A 17500-nucleotide genomic window follows, 5' to 3' on the forward strand; every position below is an offset into this window, starting at 1 on the left:
ACTCTGGCCGAGGCCAAGAAGAAACTGGACGAGGAGCAGGAGGTGGAGAAGAGGGAACGAGATAAAGGGGAGGAGGAGGTGGAGGAGAGGGAACGAGATAAAGGGGAGGAGGAGGTGGAGAAGAGGGAACGAGATAAAGAGGAGGAGGAGGGGAAGAGAGAGGAGCAAAACGAGAAAGAGAAAGATGAGTGTTCTGCGGCGGTATCCGTTTCATTCGGCTCGGATTCCACCGGGGGCACCGCCTCTCCTCCTGTTGCCGTGGCGACGGCATCACCGGAAGACCCCCGGCGTCCCGAGGCGACCTCGGCCGACGCCGACCGGAGGGGGAAACGTAAAACCCCCAACTCGAGCTCGGACTCGGAATACGAAGCCGACGCGAGTTCGCACAGGACAGCGACTTTATCGCAGAAAGCCCAGTTTCTGACACAGAAGAGTTCGCTGTTGTTGTCCGAGAGGAGGTGGGAGCTGGAGGAGGAGGTGGAGACCCAGGCGATCGCCACGTCGCCCGACGGCCGCTTCCTCAAGTTCAACATCGAGATCGGCAGGGGCTCCTTCAAGATGGTGTACAAGGGCCTGGACACGGAGACCACCGTGGAGGTGGCCTGGTGTGAGCTGCTGGTAGGAGACACCACACACACACACACACACACACACACACACACACACACACACACACACACACACACACACACACACACACACACACACACACACACACACACACACACACACACACACACACAGGTACATACACACAGGTACATACACACACACACACACACACACACACACACACACACACACACACACACAGGTACATACACACACACACACACACACACACACACACACACACACACACACACACACACACACACACACACAGGTACATACACGCACACACACACAGACACACACACACACACACACACAGGTACATACACACAGGTACATACACACACACACACACACACACACACACACACACACACACACACACACACACACACACACACACACACACACACACAGGTACATACACACACACACACACACACACACACACACACACACACACACACACACACACACACAGGTACATACACACACACACACACAGACACACACACACACACACACACACACACACACACACACACACACACACACACACACACACGACACACACACACACACAGGTACATACACTTCAAATAATAATACAATAATAATAGCTTGAATTTATATCGCGCCTTTCATAAAACCCAGTAGGGGGGGAGGAGGTCAGAGAGGTACTGGGGGGCGTGGAGGAGGTGTAGGGGGGGGAGGAGGTCAGAGAGGTACTGGGGGGCGAGGAGGAGGTGTAGGGGGGGAGGAGGTCAGATAGGTACTGGGGGGCATGGAGGAGGTGTAGGGGGGGGGAGGTCAGAGAGGTACTGGGGGGCGTGGAGGAGGTGTAGGGGGGGGGAGGTCAGAGAGGTACTGAGGGGCATGGAGGAGGTGTAGGGGGGGGGGAGGTCAGAGAGGTACTGAGGGGCGTGGAGGAGGTGTAGGGGGGGAGGAGGTCAGAGAGGTACTGGGGGCATGGAGGAGGTGTAGGGGGGGGGAGGTCAGAGAGGTACTGGGGGGCGTGGAGGAGGTGTAGGGGGGGGAGGAGGTCAGAGAGGTACTGGGGGGCGTGGAGGAGGTGTAGGGGGGGGGAGGTCAGAGAGGTACTGAGGGGCATGGAGGAGGTGTAGGGGGGGGAGGTCAGATAGGTACTGGGGGGCATGGAGGAGGTGTAGGGGGGGGAGGTCAGAGAGGTACTGGGGGCATGGAGGAGGTGTAGGGGGGGGAGGAGGTCAGAGAGGTACTGGGGGCGTGGAGGAGGTGTAGGGGGGGAGGAGGTCAGAGAGGTACTGGGGGGCGTGGAGGAGGTGTAGGGGGGGAGGAGGTCAGAGAGGTACTGGGGGCGTGGAGGAGGTGTAGGGGGGGAGGAGGTCAGAGAGGTACTGGGGGGCGTGGAGGAGGTGTAGGGGGGAGGAGGTCAGAGAGGTACTGAGGGGCGTGGAGGAGGTGTAGGGGGGGAGGAGGTCAGAGAGGTACTGGGGGCATGGAGGAGGTGTAGGGGGGGAGGAGGTCAGAGAGGTACTGGGGGCGTGGAGGAGGTGTAGGGGGGGAGGAGGTCAGAGAGGTACTGGGGGGCGTGGAGGAGGTGTAGGGGGGAGGTCAGAGAGGTACTGGGGGCATGGAGGAGGTGTAGGGGGGAGGAGGTCAGAGAGGTACTGGGGGCATGGAGGAGGTGTAGGGGGGGAGGAGGTCAGAGAGGTACTGGGGGGTGTGGAGGAGGTGTAGGGGGGGAGGAGGTCAGATAGGTACTGGGGGCGAGGAGGAGGTGTAGGGGGGGAGGAGGTCAGAGAGGTACTGGGGGCATGGAGGAGGTGTAGGGGGGGAGGAGGTCAGAGAGGTACTGGGGGCATGGAGGAGGTGTAGGGGGGGAGGAGGTCAGAGAGGTACTGGGGGGTGTGGAGGAGGTGTAGGGGGGGAGGAGGTCAGAGAGGTACTGGGGGGCGTGGAGGAGGTGTAGGGGGGGAGGAGGTCAGAGAGGTACTGGGGGGTGTGGAGGAGGTGTAGGGGGGAGGAGGTCAGAGAGGTACTGGGGGCGTGGAGGAGGTGTAGGGGGGGAGGAGGTCAGAGAGGTACTGGGGGCATGGAGGAGGTGTAGGGGGGAGGAGGTCAGAGAGGTACTGAGGGGCATGGAGGAGGTGTAGGGGGGGAGGAGGTCAGAGGGGTACTGGGGGCGTGGAGGGGGTGTAGGGGGGGGAGGTCAGAGAGGTACTGGGGGGCATGGAGGAGGTTAGGGCTGGGCGATATGGAAAAAAATCATATCGCGATAACGATATGATAATTTTATTTTATTTCTCGATATCGATAATTATCGAATTGTTATAAGTATAAAAAAAAAAAAAAAAAAAACATTTTTTTTTTTTTTTTTTAACAACAGATGTATGTTTATTTTGCAGCAATTCTTTGTCATTGCCGCCATCTTTAGTGTTACATCCCCTCACACTCCAGTTCTCAGGCTGCAGCTGGTTTAAAAGCTAAAGTAAACCGGCTTCTCTGCTGGCTGTGGCTCCAGAGGAGTTGAACAGTTCTGGCTCTGCTAGTTTATTTTCGATCTTTTGGCGCTTTTTTGGTGGACAAACCACCGCACATGTGCACTGTGACTCGTGACTGGAGTCTAGTTCTGCTAGCGCACATAGCCTACTGTGTACAGACGGTTTCAAAATGTGTTTTAAATTAGAAAGCAAACAAAATAAATGGACAAGAGAAAAAGAAATCTGAATTTGGTCAGTATTGTCATTTGGACAAGCAAAGCCATTACTTTAAGTTGCAGGCAAGAAAGACAAGTCTGTCCACTGTCTCTGGTTTTAAAACTGCCCTGTTGCAGGTAAAAAAAAAAAAAAAAAAAAAAAACGATTTTTCGATTTTTTTTTTATTTCGATATTCGATATCGATTATTAAAATATATCGCGATATTTATCGTTATCGTTATATCGCCCAGCCCTAGAGGAGGTGTAGGGGGGGAGGAGGTCAGAGAGGTACTGGGGGGCAAGGAGGAGGTGTAGGGGGGGAGGAGGTCAGAGAGGTACTGGGGGCATGGAGGAGGTGTAGGGGGGGAGGAGGTCAGATAGGTACTGGGGGTATGGAGGAGGTGTAGGGGGGGAGGAGGTCAGAGAGGTACTGGGGGGCGTGGAGGAGGTGTAGGGGGGGAGGAGGTCAGAGAGGTACTGGGGGGCGAGGAGGAGGTGTAGGGGGGGAGGAGGTCAGAGAGGTACTGGGGGGCATGGAGGAGGTGTAGGGGGGGGGAGGTCAGAGAGGTACTGGGGGGCGTGGAGGAGGTGTAGGGGGGGGAGGTCAGAGAGGTACTGAGGGCGTGGAGGAGGTGTAGGGGGGGGAGGTCAGAGAGGTACTGGGGGCATGGAGGAGGTGTAGGGGGGGAGGAGGTCAGAGAGGTACTGGGGGCATGGAGGGGGTGTAGGGGGGGAGGAGGTCAGAGAGGTACTGAGGGCATGGAGGAGGTGTAGGGGGGGGAGGTCAGAGAGGTACTGGGGGCATGGAGGAGGTGTAGGGGGGGGAGGAGGTCAGAGAGGTACTGGGGGCATGGAGGAGGTGTAGGGGGGGGAGGAGGTCAGAGAGGTACTGGGGGCATGGAGGAGGTGTAGGGGGGGAGGAGGTCAGAGAGGTACTGGGGGCATGGAGGAGGTGTAGGGGGGGGAGGAGGTCAGAGAGGTACTGGGGGCATGGAGGAGGTGTAGGGGGGGAGGAGGTCAGAGAGGTACTGGGGGCATGGAGGAGGTGTAGGGGGGGGAGGAGGTCAGAGAGGTACTGGGGGCATGGAGGAGGTGTAGGGGGGGGAGGAGGTCAGAGAGGTACTGGGGGCATGGAGGAGGTGTAGGGGGGGAGGAGGTCAGAGAGGTACTGGGGGGCGTGGAGGAGGTGTAGGGGGGAGGTCAGAGAGGTACTGGGGGGCGTGGAGGAGGTGTAGGGGGGAGGTCAGAGAGGTACTGGGGGGCGTGGAGGAGGTGTAGGGGGGAGGTCAGAGAGGTACTGGGGGCATGGATGGATTTATAGGTAAGGAACGAGGATCTGGATGAGGGTGGGGGGGAGGTGGATGAGGGTGGGGGGAGGTGGATGAGGGTGGGGGGGGGGGGGTGGATGAGGCTGGGGGATGTGGATGAGGGTGGGGGGGGACTTGGTGTGGGTGAGAACCCTGGCAGCTGAGTTCTGCATACTGGAGCCTGTCCAGGGTGTTGCTAGGTAACCAGACAGGACTCCATTACAGTAGTCAAGGTGGGAGGTGATGTGCTGTATGAGGGTCTCTGAGTCGCTGAGTGAAGCCTTGGGTTTGGAGTTTTTGTTACACACACACACACACACACACACACACACACACACACACACACACACACACACACACACACACACACACACACACACACACACACACACACACACACACACACACACACACACACGCACACACATGGACAGGTAGGGCTACTCTCTCTCTCTCTCTCTCTCTCTCTCTCTCTCTCTCTCTCTCTCTCTCTCTCTCTCTCTCTGTGTCTCTCTCGTTCTCTAAACACACATGCTATAATCTGATATCTCTTAATAATTCATATATAGCCTTTGTGGTTAACACAGTACTACACACTACACACACACACACACACACACACACACACACACACACACGCACACACACACACACACGCACACACAGTCATTGCTGTAAAACTGCTTTATCTACACAACATAACATAACAAGCTGATGAGTCTTGCAGAGAGTCTGATCTGTCTGATGGATATCTACTGTACGTATGTACTGTAGAACTAGAATGTTTACTCTCTCACTCCCTCCCTCCTCTATCTCTTTTCTTTCTCTCACCCTGCCTCTCTCTCTCTCTCACTCTCTCTCCCTCCCTCATATTCTCTCACTCTGCCTCTGTCTCTCTGTGTGTGTCTCTCTCACACTCTCTCTCTGTCTCTCTGTATGTATGTCTCTCTCTCACTGTCTCTCCCTCCCTCATATCTCTTTCTTTTTCTCACTCTGCCTCTGCCTCTCTCACTCTCTGTCTCTCTCCCTCCCTCCCTCCCCCACCTCTCTCTGTCTCTGTGTGTGTGTCCGTCTCTCACACTCTCTCACTGTCTCTCCCTCCCTCATATCTCTTTCTTTCTCTCAGAAATAGAGTAACATAGGTCTGAACTTGAGTTGTAGAAAAACGTGTTACTCGTGTTTTTTCTGTAGTAGTTGCAATATCCAAAAGTATATCCAAACAAATAGGTATAGCTGGAAAAACACCCTGGATAGCCTCTTATGTAGTACATGTCCAAATTTCATAAAAATCTGTTCAGAAATGAGTGATTAGGAGCGATTTTGGTAAAAAAAAGTTCTGCAGGTTTCAGTTTTCTCATTGACTCCAATGCATTCGGCGCATTTTTCTCTTCCTGTTTTCACTCGTGACTTTTAACCTAGATCCCTGATTAGCTCATCCCCACGTGGGGTATCATTGGAAAGCCACAGTCATTGTTTGCAACCCTGACACCCTGTCCAATAATTCTCGAGATCGCCAAATGATTGACGGAGCTAGAGCCTCGGGAGTCGGGGGTGGTATTCAAATAAAAATAAAAAGTCTGCTGTGTAATTTGGCGCACGCCTCACATATCGGCATGTAACTCGAGAACCGCTGAATGGATTTTGTCATAAATAGGGCTTTAATTCTATATATATATTGTATTAAAAAATATGCACACCTGAGCCGCTAGAGGTCGGCAAAGTGGCGCGTCACGCCAGTTGGCAATTCGTCTTGTTCTGTATACAGGCCGTTGCGTGTTAAGAGGCTAGCCAATGTGCCAAACTCACAACGACACAGATCAACTTTACTAGACCCTGGAGATTTGCAATATCTGGTCAGGAGCACGGTTTCTTCTACAAGGTGAACGACTTTGTCAGTGACCATCTTTCTGTGTCGGTGATGTTGCCTCTTCAAGCGTTTCCACCGCGCATCAGTCATCAACATTGGCACAGTGCGCACATTTGGTTTTGCGTTTGGTTTGTCAATCCACGTGCGTTAGGTTTGTCAATTCCGGGGGCGCTGCTAATGGGCAGTGTTTGGGTCCATTGAAATGTCCATTGAGGTTCTGTTGTGTTCTGGTCACTGTGTCAGAGGTTCTGTTGTGTTCTGGGTGCAACTTGAAGGTGTGGTTGGCGACAGTGAGCTTTACATGTCCTGCAGAGAGAGAGCTGCTCTTCAAGCCTGTGATTTTCCTTTAATTTAATTTAATTTAATTTAATTTAATTTAATTTAATTTAATTTAATTTAATTTAATTTAATTTAATTTAATTTAATTTAATATTTAGAACATGTGAAAAATTAAATACATAACACATTAAAATAAATTAATAAAAAGCAACAACAAACCAAAATAGTTAAAACAAATAAATTATTATTATTATTATTATTAAACATGATTACTCATTGTACAGTCTGTTACATATAGACACATGAGCAGGGAATACAGTCTGTTACATAAAAAAACAACCCTGAACCCCACCTACATAGACGACCTACGGTCACTCCACAGAGACGGCCCTCATTGCGGTCACAGAGACACTTAGCAAAAGCGCAAAGGCCTCCTGTGTCCTGATTCTCCTTCTATCTGCAGCCTTCGACACAGTCAACCATCAGATCCTCCTCGCGTCCCTCGCAGGAATGGGAGTGGCTGGCTCTGCACTGACATGGCTGACATCATACCTCAAGGACCGCTCCTACCAAGTGTCATGGAGAGGGACCCTGTCGGCCCACCGCCCCCTGCGGGGCTCTGTCCTTGGACCCCTTCTCTTCTCCCTCTACACTAAATCACTGGGTAACATTATCACGTCTCATGCCTTCTCGTATCATTGCTATGCCGATGATACTCAACTCTTCCTCTCCTTTCCTCCCTCGGATATCCACGTCTCTGAGCGGATCTCCGCCTGGATGACGACCAACCACCTCAAACTGAACCTAAGCAAAACAGAATTGCTTCACCTGCCGGCCAAATCCTCCCCCCTGACGACCTTTCCATCACAGTCGAGAATGCAGCTGTGACCGCATCCCCGACCGCCAAGAACCTTGGTGTTGTCCTCGATGACCAGGTGAACTTCTCTGCTCACATCGCAGCGACAACCAGAACCTGCAGATTCCTCCTGAGCAACGTCAGAAGGATCCGCCCCTTCCTGACAAAAGAAGCCACCCAACTCCTCGTCCAATCAACAGTCATCTCCCGCCTCGACTACTGCAACGCACTGCTCGCTGGCCTCCCGGCCACTGCCACCAAGCCTCTTCAACTCACTCAGAACGCAGCCGCCCGCCTGATCTCAAACCTACCGAAGTCGGCCCATGTCACCCCACTCCTTAGGGACCTGCACTGGCTTCCCATCGCCGCACGATTCCGCTTCAAGGCCCTCGACCTGGCATACGGTGTGGTGAAGGGAACCGCTCCCGCCTACCTCCGGTCAATGGTCTCTAACTACACACCCTGAAGACCCCTACAATGTGGGGAACAAATTTCATCTTCCGGCCGCCTCAGACCCACTCCTATCCGAGCTCCGGGAGGGTCATCAAAGAGAAGAACGAACTTCTCACCACAGTTAGGACAGCCGAAACCCGTCCAATCTTTCGCCGTCAACTAAAGACACACTTTTTTTGTATTTTTGTATCTACTTTTTCTCCCCATTTTCTATTTTTCTCCCTTCCCCAATTTCGTATTGTCCAATTCTACCCTCCCCTGTCTCGAACGCTGTTAGGCCATGCCTCCCACTGGCCGGCTGCAATGTGGACGAAGCCTTGCATCACGTGTCCCCTCCGGTACTCGAGGAAGCAGCCGTCGCATCTTTTCACCTGAACAGCGCGATCTCTCAGCGGCGAGAGTCTGCGTGGGAGGGACACGCCGCCCCCGTCGCTTCCTGATTCTACTGCGCAGGCGCACCAACCGACCTGTAGGAGTCACTGTCCACAACGTCCGATCCCCACCCACCAGCTTCCCACCCCCTAATACTGCCAATTGTATTAGTATGAACGACCAGGCAAGCTGGTAGCAACGCCGAGAGCTGGGCTCGAACCCAGCATATCCTGCGTTGGTGGCGAGCGCCTTGCCCACTGCGCCACCTAGCCGCCCCCTAAAGACACACTTCTTGAACCAATATCTGAAATAAAATTAAATTAAAAAAATTAAAAATACCTAACTACACTTACACTGTGGTAATAATATACTAACCTACACTGTAGTATTCAACACTTTGATGAACATTGTGACTCAGCTGATTTGAGTTGTACCCTTCCTGATGACTTGTCGTACAGAACTTGTAAGTCGCTTTGGATAAAAGCGTTTCAGCTAAATGACTAAATGTAAATGTAATGTAAATATAGAGACATAGACACATGAGCAGGGAATACAGTCCGTTACATAGACACATGGTAGGTGTTAGGTTTCAGATTCAGAGTTTTTATTTGCCACATGGAATCAATACAATCAGAGTTTCTTCATACACAATCATAAATATCATACCATGGCCAAAAGGAGCAGGAAGAAGAATAAATCTTATAGTTACCTGCCCCTTATTCCTAAACTAAACAAGTATTTACTTAATGGTCGGCGTACAACCTAATTTACACAAAATAATAATTTATACCATTATACAAGAAACACACAATCCACAGTTAAACAAGAATTTTTTTTATAATAATAATAAAGAATAAAAGAAAGAAAAAAAAGAAAAGATCTCACTATTCAGATCACATTTGACTTTCATACTGACAATTTTTTTTATTTTTTTATAATTATTTTTGAATTGATAAACACTATTACATCCCTTAAGCTCGCTATGGAGAGAATTCCACAACTTTACACCAGGTGGTAGGTGTGTGTGTGTGTGTTTGTGTGACAGCTTACTCAAAGGGCTTTAACGTTTATTAAACAGTTTTAATCCATGTTTCAAGACGTATTTTTCAGCAAGTTTGTTTTAATCCGTTTTTAATGAGTTCTGAGAGAGAGAGAGAGAGAGAGAGAGAGAGAGAGAGAGAGAGAGAGATGCCTCTGCCGTCGGTGTGTGAGTGAATGTGGGGAACAAATTGTAAATAAATGCACCATTTACACCAAATTGAGATGTTAAAGGATCCCCCCCCAGGCTAGCGAGGTTCCTTGTATATCCCCAGAGTTCCTTGAGGCTCTCCTAATTCTTAAAGGTGTAGGTTTGAGAAATAAGAATAAGAATAATCACCCTGTTCTACTGTAGGGGTGAGGATGAAGCTGTTCCAGCGCTATTTGAGGGACAGAGAGGTGTTTAGAGACAGAGAGGTGTTTAGAGACAGAGAGGTGTTTAGAGACAGAGAGGTGTTTAGAGACAGAGAGGTGTTTAGAGACAGGGAGGTGTTTAGAGACAGAGAGGTGTTTAGAGACAGAGAGGTGTTTAGAGACAGAGAGGTGTTTAGAGACAGAGAGGTGTTTAGAGACAGGGAGGTGTTTAGAGACAGAGAGGTGTTTAGAGACAGAGAGGTGTTTAGAGACAGAGAGGTGTTTAGAGACAGAGGTGTTTAGAGACAGGGAGGTGTTTAGAGACAGAGAGGTGTTTAGAGACAGGGAGGTGTTTAGAGACAGAGAGGTGTTTAGAGACAGAGAGGTGTTTAGAGACAGAGAGGTGTTCAGAGACAGGGAGGTGTTTAGAGACAGAGAGGTGTTTAGAGACAGAGAGGTGTTCAGAGACAGGGAGGTGTTTAGAGACAGAGAGGTGTTTAGAGACAGAGAGGTGTTTAGAGACAGAGAGGTGTTTAGAGACAGAGAGGTGTTTAGAGACAGAGAGGTGTTTAGAGACAGAGAGGTGTTTAGAGACAGAGAGGTGTTTAGAGACAGAGAGGTGTTTAGAGACAGAGAGGTGTTTAGAGACAGAGAGGTGTTTAGAGACAGGGAGGTGTTTAGAGACAGAGAGGTGTTTAGAGACAGAGAGGTGTTTAGAGACAGAGAGGTGTTTAGAGACAGAGAGGTGTTTAGAGACAGAGAGGTGTTTAGAGACAGAGAGGTGTTTAGAGACAGAGAGGTGTTTAGAGACAGAGAGGTGTTTAGAGACAGAGAGGTGTTTAGAGACAGAGAGGTGTTTAGAGACAGGGAGGTGTTTAGAGACAGAGAGGTGTTTAGAGACAGAGAGGTGTTTAGAGACAGAGAGGTGTCATCATCGTTAGCACACTGCATGTTCTGTCTCACTGCAGACTCACACGCACCATAAGGCAGAGTCAGCAACCGGTTATCACGACGTCAGCGGATAGAAAACACAGATTATGGACCAAACCTGTTGTGTCGTGGCTGTTTCCTCCACTCAAGACGCTCTTAGTGGACTGATAATAAGTCGTGGATGTTGAGTGTGTATTGAATGAGATAAACATTTAATTTTTAATTAAATTTTTTTGGTAATTAATTTTGAGTTAATTTTCATAACGCGATAATTTGCTGTGTAATTAATTAATCTAATTAACGCGATAAACTGACAGCCCTAATTTATATTATTGGTAAGGGAATTGCACATCTCTCATTCCTTATTCCTTATTGCACCTCACCACCACAATGGTGGCACCCCAAGCTAAGCTATACCTCACCATTTTTGTACCAGATGTACATAGCCTACTGTATATAGAGGTATACTGAACAATTGTTGTTTACACTTGTGTTTAGTTGACTTCTTGACTTTCTATTTTTTACTTATTATACTTATTTATACTATCTTACTATTATCTAGCACACTCTCAGGAGCTAAACAGAAAGAAACATTTCATGCAAAGTATTCTGTATTTCTGTATGACAAATAATAAAGAAACTTGAACTTGAAACTTGGATGGCACAAAACATTCTACAACTAAATCAAAACAAATGCGAAATAATCCTCTTCGGTCCCCCAGACGCTGTCACCACCCTTACCAACAGTCTTGGCAACCTGTCCTCCCTGGTCAAGCCTTATGTCAAGAACCTAGGTGTCATTTTTGATCCACAATTTAAATTCGACAGACAAGTGAACTCAGTGGTAAAGGCATGTTTTTTCCAACTACGCACCATTGCCAAACTCAAAGCCCTTCTCTCCCCTGCAGACCTTCAGAGAGTCATCCACGCCTTCATTTCATCTAGATTAGACAACTGCAACTCCCTCTATATAGGCATTAACACTTTCAGTGCCACGAGGTGGCGCCAGAGTTAGCGCTTGAATGCCAGCATCCACTTTAATGTTATCGTTAATATCGCCTAATCTATGTTTTAAATTATGGCTATGTGTCTAATCTGCCCGTCGCTTATCAAAGAATCCTTTTCCCAGTCAGTGCTGTCAAGGCAGATTGGTTTTTTATCGCTTCATTTCCGTTTGAGAGCATTTTGAAAAGCACCCGTTCTGGGCCATTCTATGATAATCGTCTTTTACTGGAATATTCCAGAACGTTGATATTTGTCGGCCTATTTATGAATCGTTTTCAAATAAACGCTAGATGATCAATATTATACGTACACGCACGCCCATTAGAGCCGCGCACGGATAATCGCCGTTTTCATTTCCTCTTGGATTTTTACAGTGAAACCGATAGAGGACATTTCACGAAACAGCTTATATCTTCATCAAAATGAGTCTGATTATCCTATGACTGGTAACATAGATTCCTTACCTGAGATCAGATGGTATCCAAATGGATTATTCCAATTCCTGATCGCCATTCGAAAAAATCGATCCTTTTATTGATTCACCATGTATACTGTAAAAACACATAATCCCCGCTGCTCTGAGGCTCACTAGTGGAGCTGATCGACCCTGGCTGCGTGAGTGAGAAGTAAAATGTGGAGTCAGGGATTTCTTTTCTCATTCATTTTCATTGAGTTCAATCCAAAAGGGTGAATTACCATCTGGGAGACGATAGGGGGCGCTTTTTTCACATTTGAGCGCCTGGAGTGGCTGGATTTCCACCGGTAGACTCGGTTGATGAAATATGATTTCAGATCGCTAATAAATAAAAAATACGAGAAAAAAACAAGAATTCTCGTGAGTGGGCATTCAACCCGCGGGGGGTAAACTCGATAAAAAACTCAGGTTGGGCAATCAAAGTGTTAAGAGTTTAAAATGCAAAATATAGTGGTTAGTCATTAAAAGGTTAACCCCAAACAAACTGAGACAAAAAAGGAAACTTGCGCTGTAGCCTTGTATGTTGAGAAATGTCACCTGATCTGTGCTCAGCTCAGCCAGTACTTTAACATCAAGTGCCAGTCAGCAGGGGGCACTGTGGGCTGTCAGTGCCAGTGCTATGTTCAATGGGGAGAATGCTGTGTTTGCAGTGCTAAAAACTCTATTTTATATTACAGCTATGGATCTAATAACGCCGTCGATTGTCAGTGCGTTTCTTCCCGTCAACATGCAAAAAACTGATTATTTTTTCATACATACATTTCCGTTTTATACCACAGTGAATATGAGTTGTAGAGTGATCCTGTGTAATCCCAGGGAACTCCGTCAAACAGCCCTTTAGTGAAATCTACTTATCACGTTGCCATTTTTTGCCTGATTATCGAATCATCCTGAAATCAATGCTAGATTATCGGTATTATGTTTCCTCATGCGTGCATGAAAGGGGACGGGGGAAAACCGGCCCTCCATGCGTCTATCGCAGCCAACGCCACGCCACACACACACACACACACACACACACACACACACACACACACACACACACACACACACACACACACACACACACACACACACACACACGCAGCGGCACACACACACACACACACACACACACACACACACACACACACACACACACACACACACACAGGCTGCAATCGCGGGGAAAACATCATCGGATCAACGCAAGATTGGTAACATAGAGTCCTTACCTCGTCTATGATGTACTGCAAAAAGAATAATCCAATTATTTGATCGCCATACCAAATATTGATTGCGTCGTGTGTCCAACGTTTATCAACCAAAACACATAAATCCACGGTGCTCCAGTGTCCCCAATCCGTGTGTTATAACGTTACTCATGCCCAAGAAGGAAAACCCGGATCGGACTTCTTAGATCGATGCACAGCCCAAGCCAGAGGGATTCCAATAATGTGCAATACCGGCCGCAAGGCGTTAGGCGGCGGTAGTGGCCGTCTGCGATCTCAGACACATTCAGGACAGCATGCACAAGGTGCCTCGATGGATTATGAATGGCAATAGCGAATAAAAGAAATAACGAAACAGAAACGTAGATCTACGTGAACGGCAGTCAATGTGTTAAAGTGCTGTAAAGGAAATTATTAAATTCCACTGTGGACGTCAATGGGTTAAGAATTCCTCAAAATGAATGGAAGTGAATGAGGAGCCTGACGCCTGGGAGGAGCGGTGGTGTTGACAGCAGACGGTGGTGTTGACAGCAGACGACACAAGCTCACTACTGGATGACTTTAAATAGAGGTTAGACTGCTGATTGTTGATTGTTCTACTAAAGTGAAATATCCCTTTAAATGTCTTTCTTGCATGCCGTATTTAGTGTGCAGAGACCCCCACCCCCCCCAACCCATGTACCCCCCAGCTACCAAAACAAAACAGCCTGGTAGTTGGACATTTTTCAACTAATTTTTCATTAGTTTGACTTATAGTGGTGTTGTGTGTGTTTGTCTGTGTCTCACAGCATTGCAGACCCTATCAGTAGTTTGACATATTGTGGTGGTGATGGGTGTGTGTGTGTGTGTGTGTGTGTGTGTGTGTGTGTGTGTGTGTGTGTGTGTGTGTGTGTGTGTGTGTGTGTGTGTGTGTGTGTGTGTGTGTGTGTGTGTGTGTGTGTGTGTGGCAGGCTGATTACATACTAAGTATGTATGACTCAGCATTTGTTGCTGTCCACATCACATGTAAAGACTGAGTGTTGTTGACAGTCTTAACCTGTTGAGCCTTAGAGCATGCGTCCACCTAGCTCACATTTCCAGCTGAAAAACGCTGGCAGTGCGCCGGTAGTGCTGGGGTGGAGCGCTTGCGGTGAGAAAAAAAAACGCAGTGCGAGCCTTTTGTAGCTATGGCAACGAGCTGTCAGTCACCAACCTACCTGATGACGAGAGAGAAAGAACTCTAGCGACTAACTACATGACAGCCATCTTGTAATAATAACTTTTATCGTATTTTACTGCCGCGGTTTTGCACATATAGCATATTTTAATACACTTTATTGTATATTAATTATATATATAGTTATTGCCTGACACCACAGTTCGCCCTTTGCTTTTTATTCGCTTTTTATTAGTGTATTTGTGTAGTTATTAGTGTATTTGTGCCCTCATACTGCTCCTGTCTCTTGTGGGTAGACAGACAGGCAGGCAACTCCGGTGTCAGGTTACAAACAGAGTGGTAGATATGACTGGCTGTGATTGGTTGTCTGAAAACACTGGGAGCGGCCGCACAAAAAAACTGAAAGGCGCTGAAAAAAGAAGCCGACTGCAGCGCATTTCCTATAGGCGGCAGCATGCGGCCGCATACGCTCCCTCCCCATTGGGATCACTTGAAAAAAGACGCTTGCGGCCATAAAAATTAGATAGGTGGACCCGGGCCCTTAAGGTCCCCCTATAGGGGGACCCTGCTTTTCTTTATCATAAATCGATCAATAGAGACCAATTATCATATCTTGGGGTATCATTGGAAAGCCACACTCATTGGCTACAACCCTGTGCAAAGATTTTCGAGATCGCCAAATGATTGACGGAGCTAGAGCCCCGGGAGTCGTGGGTGGTAATGTGTACTTTTGCGTACTTTGGGGCACGCCTCACATATCGGCATGTAACTCGAGAACCGCTGAACGGATTTTGTTACCTGAAAGGGCAATCGACAGGCAACAAATAGGGCTTTAATTCTATCTATATATTGTATTAAAATAAATGCACACCCGAGCCACTAGAGGTTGGCAAAGTGGCATCGCGAATCGTCCACATGTGGGCCCTTGGATGTTAAGAGGTTAATGTTTAAAAAATTATAAAAAATTGTAGCCAAGAGTAAAGACCATAACCCTATCAAAAACAGTAGTCAAAGTGTATATTTTCATTTTTACCGATGTTTTATATGATTTATCGGAAATACGAATTTATCGGAAAATGCTAATTATCGTAAAACCGCAAGGAAATGACTAAATCCAGATTCAACCATGCCATTGGAAAGTGGAGCATTTCCCATATCCATAGATGTATGATTTGGCCATAATAAGGTCAAGGTCAAGTTCAAGGTCAAATATGAATTCATAATTAAAATCGATTATCATTTATTACTGTATCTACAAATCCTTCTGTTTAATCATCTTCCCTTTATTCATTTGCTTAGATATTTTGTACACATGATCTCAATAAGGGGGTGAATGAGCTCAGTGAGCATTTTCTCGTACCCCGCAGATTTAACATGGTATTATTCACCATCAAAGATGCAAAAATAAATCATAATTTATATTCTCCTTTTCTTCATTACAATTTACTCAAGCCTAACAGACACAATATTTCTGACACTGGAAATACATACCCCCAGGTCCCTAGATGTTCCTAGATACCAAGAACATGCAAATTGACCTTTCAGAAGTGGAGCAATCTTCCATTTACTTAGGCATGTACCTTTAGGCGAAATATTCCGACTAGGTACTTGACTTAAAGTCTTAAAGACTAGGTTTTCTACACACATAGTCTATACATCTAAACATAACATCACATCTAAAGATGAATATGAGACTAAAAACGTTAGCTCACTGTGTCAATACTCAAAAAACAAACAAAAATAACTAGGGGTGGGACGATACATCGATCCAGATCGATACATCGATGTAATTATCAACAATCGAATCGGATCGATGCGATGTAATAAGATCGATTCATATCGATACTCTTATTTTGAAAATCCTGTGGTGAGTCTCATATCCGCCCAAGAACAACAGCAGTAGCTCCGTGTGTGTAGATGTTACAGCATAGCATTCTCCCTTTCTGTGTGTGTGTGTGTGCGCGCGTCTTTGGAAAGACCAGATGAGGTCAGAGGAGTTTGATGTTTAAATGTTATTTAAACATAAACAATATAATACATAATAAATGTAGGCCTATACATGATCATGCAACATCAACAAATTGTTGTAGGAACGGTTTGGGAGAGGGAGGTTGTGAGTTTTGAGTTCCAAAAAATGTAGCTTAAAGTTTAAAGCTCAATATATAAAAACGTGGCACTTTACAGTGAACAGGAGGTCTATTTGTATTAAAAACAATAGATTGATTTTCCTTTAAATGTCTGGAAGAGCTCAAAAATACAAATGTCAAATGATATTTTCATTACCTTTTTTTTGTTGATCTAAATGTTACTGATTGTGTTAAATGGGCATATGATATCATCTCATATCGATCGCAGGCACCTGAATCTAATCGTATCGTATTGTATCGTGAGAGACTTTGTGATATCGGCAAATATCGTATCGTTGTCCAAAGAATCGATATCGTATCGTATCATGATGAAACTGGTGATTCCCACCCCTAAAAATAACAAACATGGTGAACAGACACAACATTCAAAGTGGGGAATTAGGGGTTAAAGGCCAAGTTGAAGAGGTGGGTTTTGAGGAGTTTTTTTGAATGAGTCCAGAGTTGGGGCGTTGCAGAGTTCTGCAGGGAGGGAGTTCCAGAGGGTGGGAGCTGCCACACTGAAAGCTCTGTCCCCGAAGGTCCGCAGTCTGGTTCGGTGGATGGAGAGCTGACCAGTGTCTGAGCATCGCAGGGACCGTGACTGAGTGTGGGGGTGGAGGAGGTCAGTGAGGTACTGAGGTGCCAGAGCGTGGAGGGAGTGTAGGTGATGCAGGATTTGATGGGGAGCCAGTGTAGGTGGATGAGGGTGGGGGTGATGGGGTGGGGAGCCAGTGTAGGTGGGTGAGGGTGGGGGTGATGGGGTGGGGAGCCAGTGTAG

The 17500-nt window shown here is 47.5% G+C and overlaps 1 protein-coding gene across 1 annotated transcript in view; it reads left to right on the forward strand.

The window, feature by feature from the left end:
• LOC311248501 (uncharacterized protein) overlaps positions 1-17500 on the forward strand; it is a gene marked incomplete at its 3' end in the record, with an annotated part of 28639 nt that overhangs the window by 783 nt on the left and 10356 nt on the right. Inside the window, exon 1 of the mRNA XM_084339372.1 lies at positions 1-618. This exon is cut by the window's left edge and continues 783 nt beyond it. Coding sequence (XP_084195498.1) covers positions 1-618 — 618 coding nt within the window. The remainder of the gene's footprint in view (positions 619-17500) is intronic.

Source organism: Notolepis coatsorum, assembly GCF_963971535.1.
Source record: "Notolepis coatsorum genome assembly, contig: SCAFFOLD_1553, whole genome shotgun sequence".
Lineage (NCBI taxonomy): Eukaryota > Metazoa > Chordata > Actinopteri > Aulopiformes > Paralepididae > Notolepis > Notolepis coatsorum.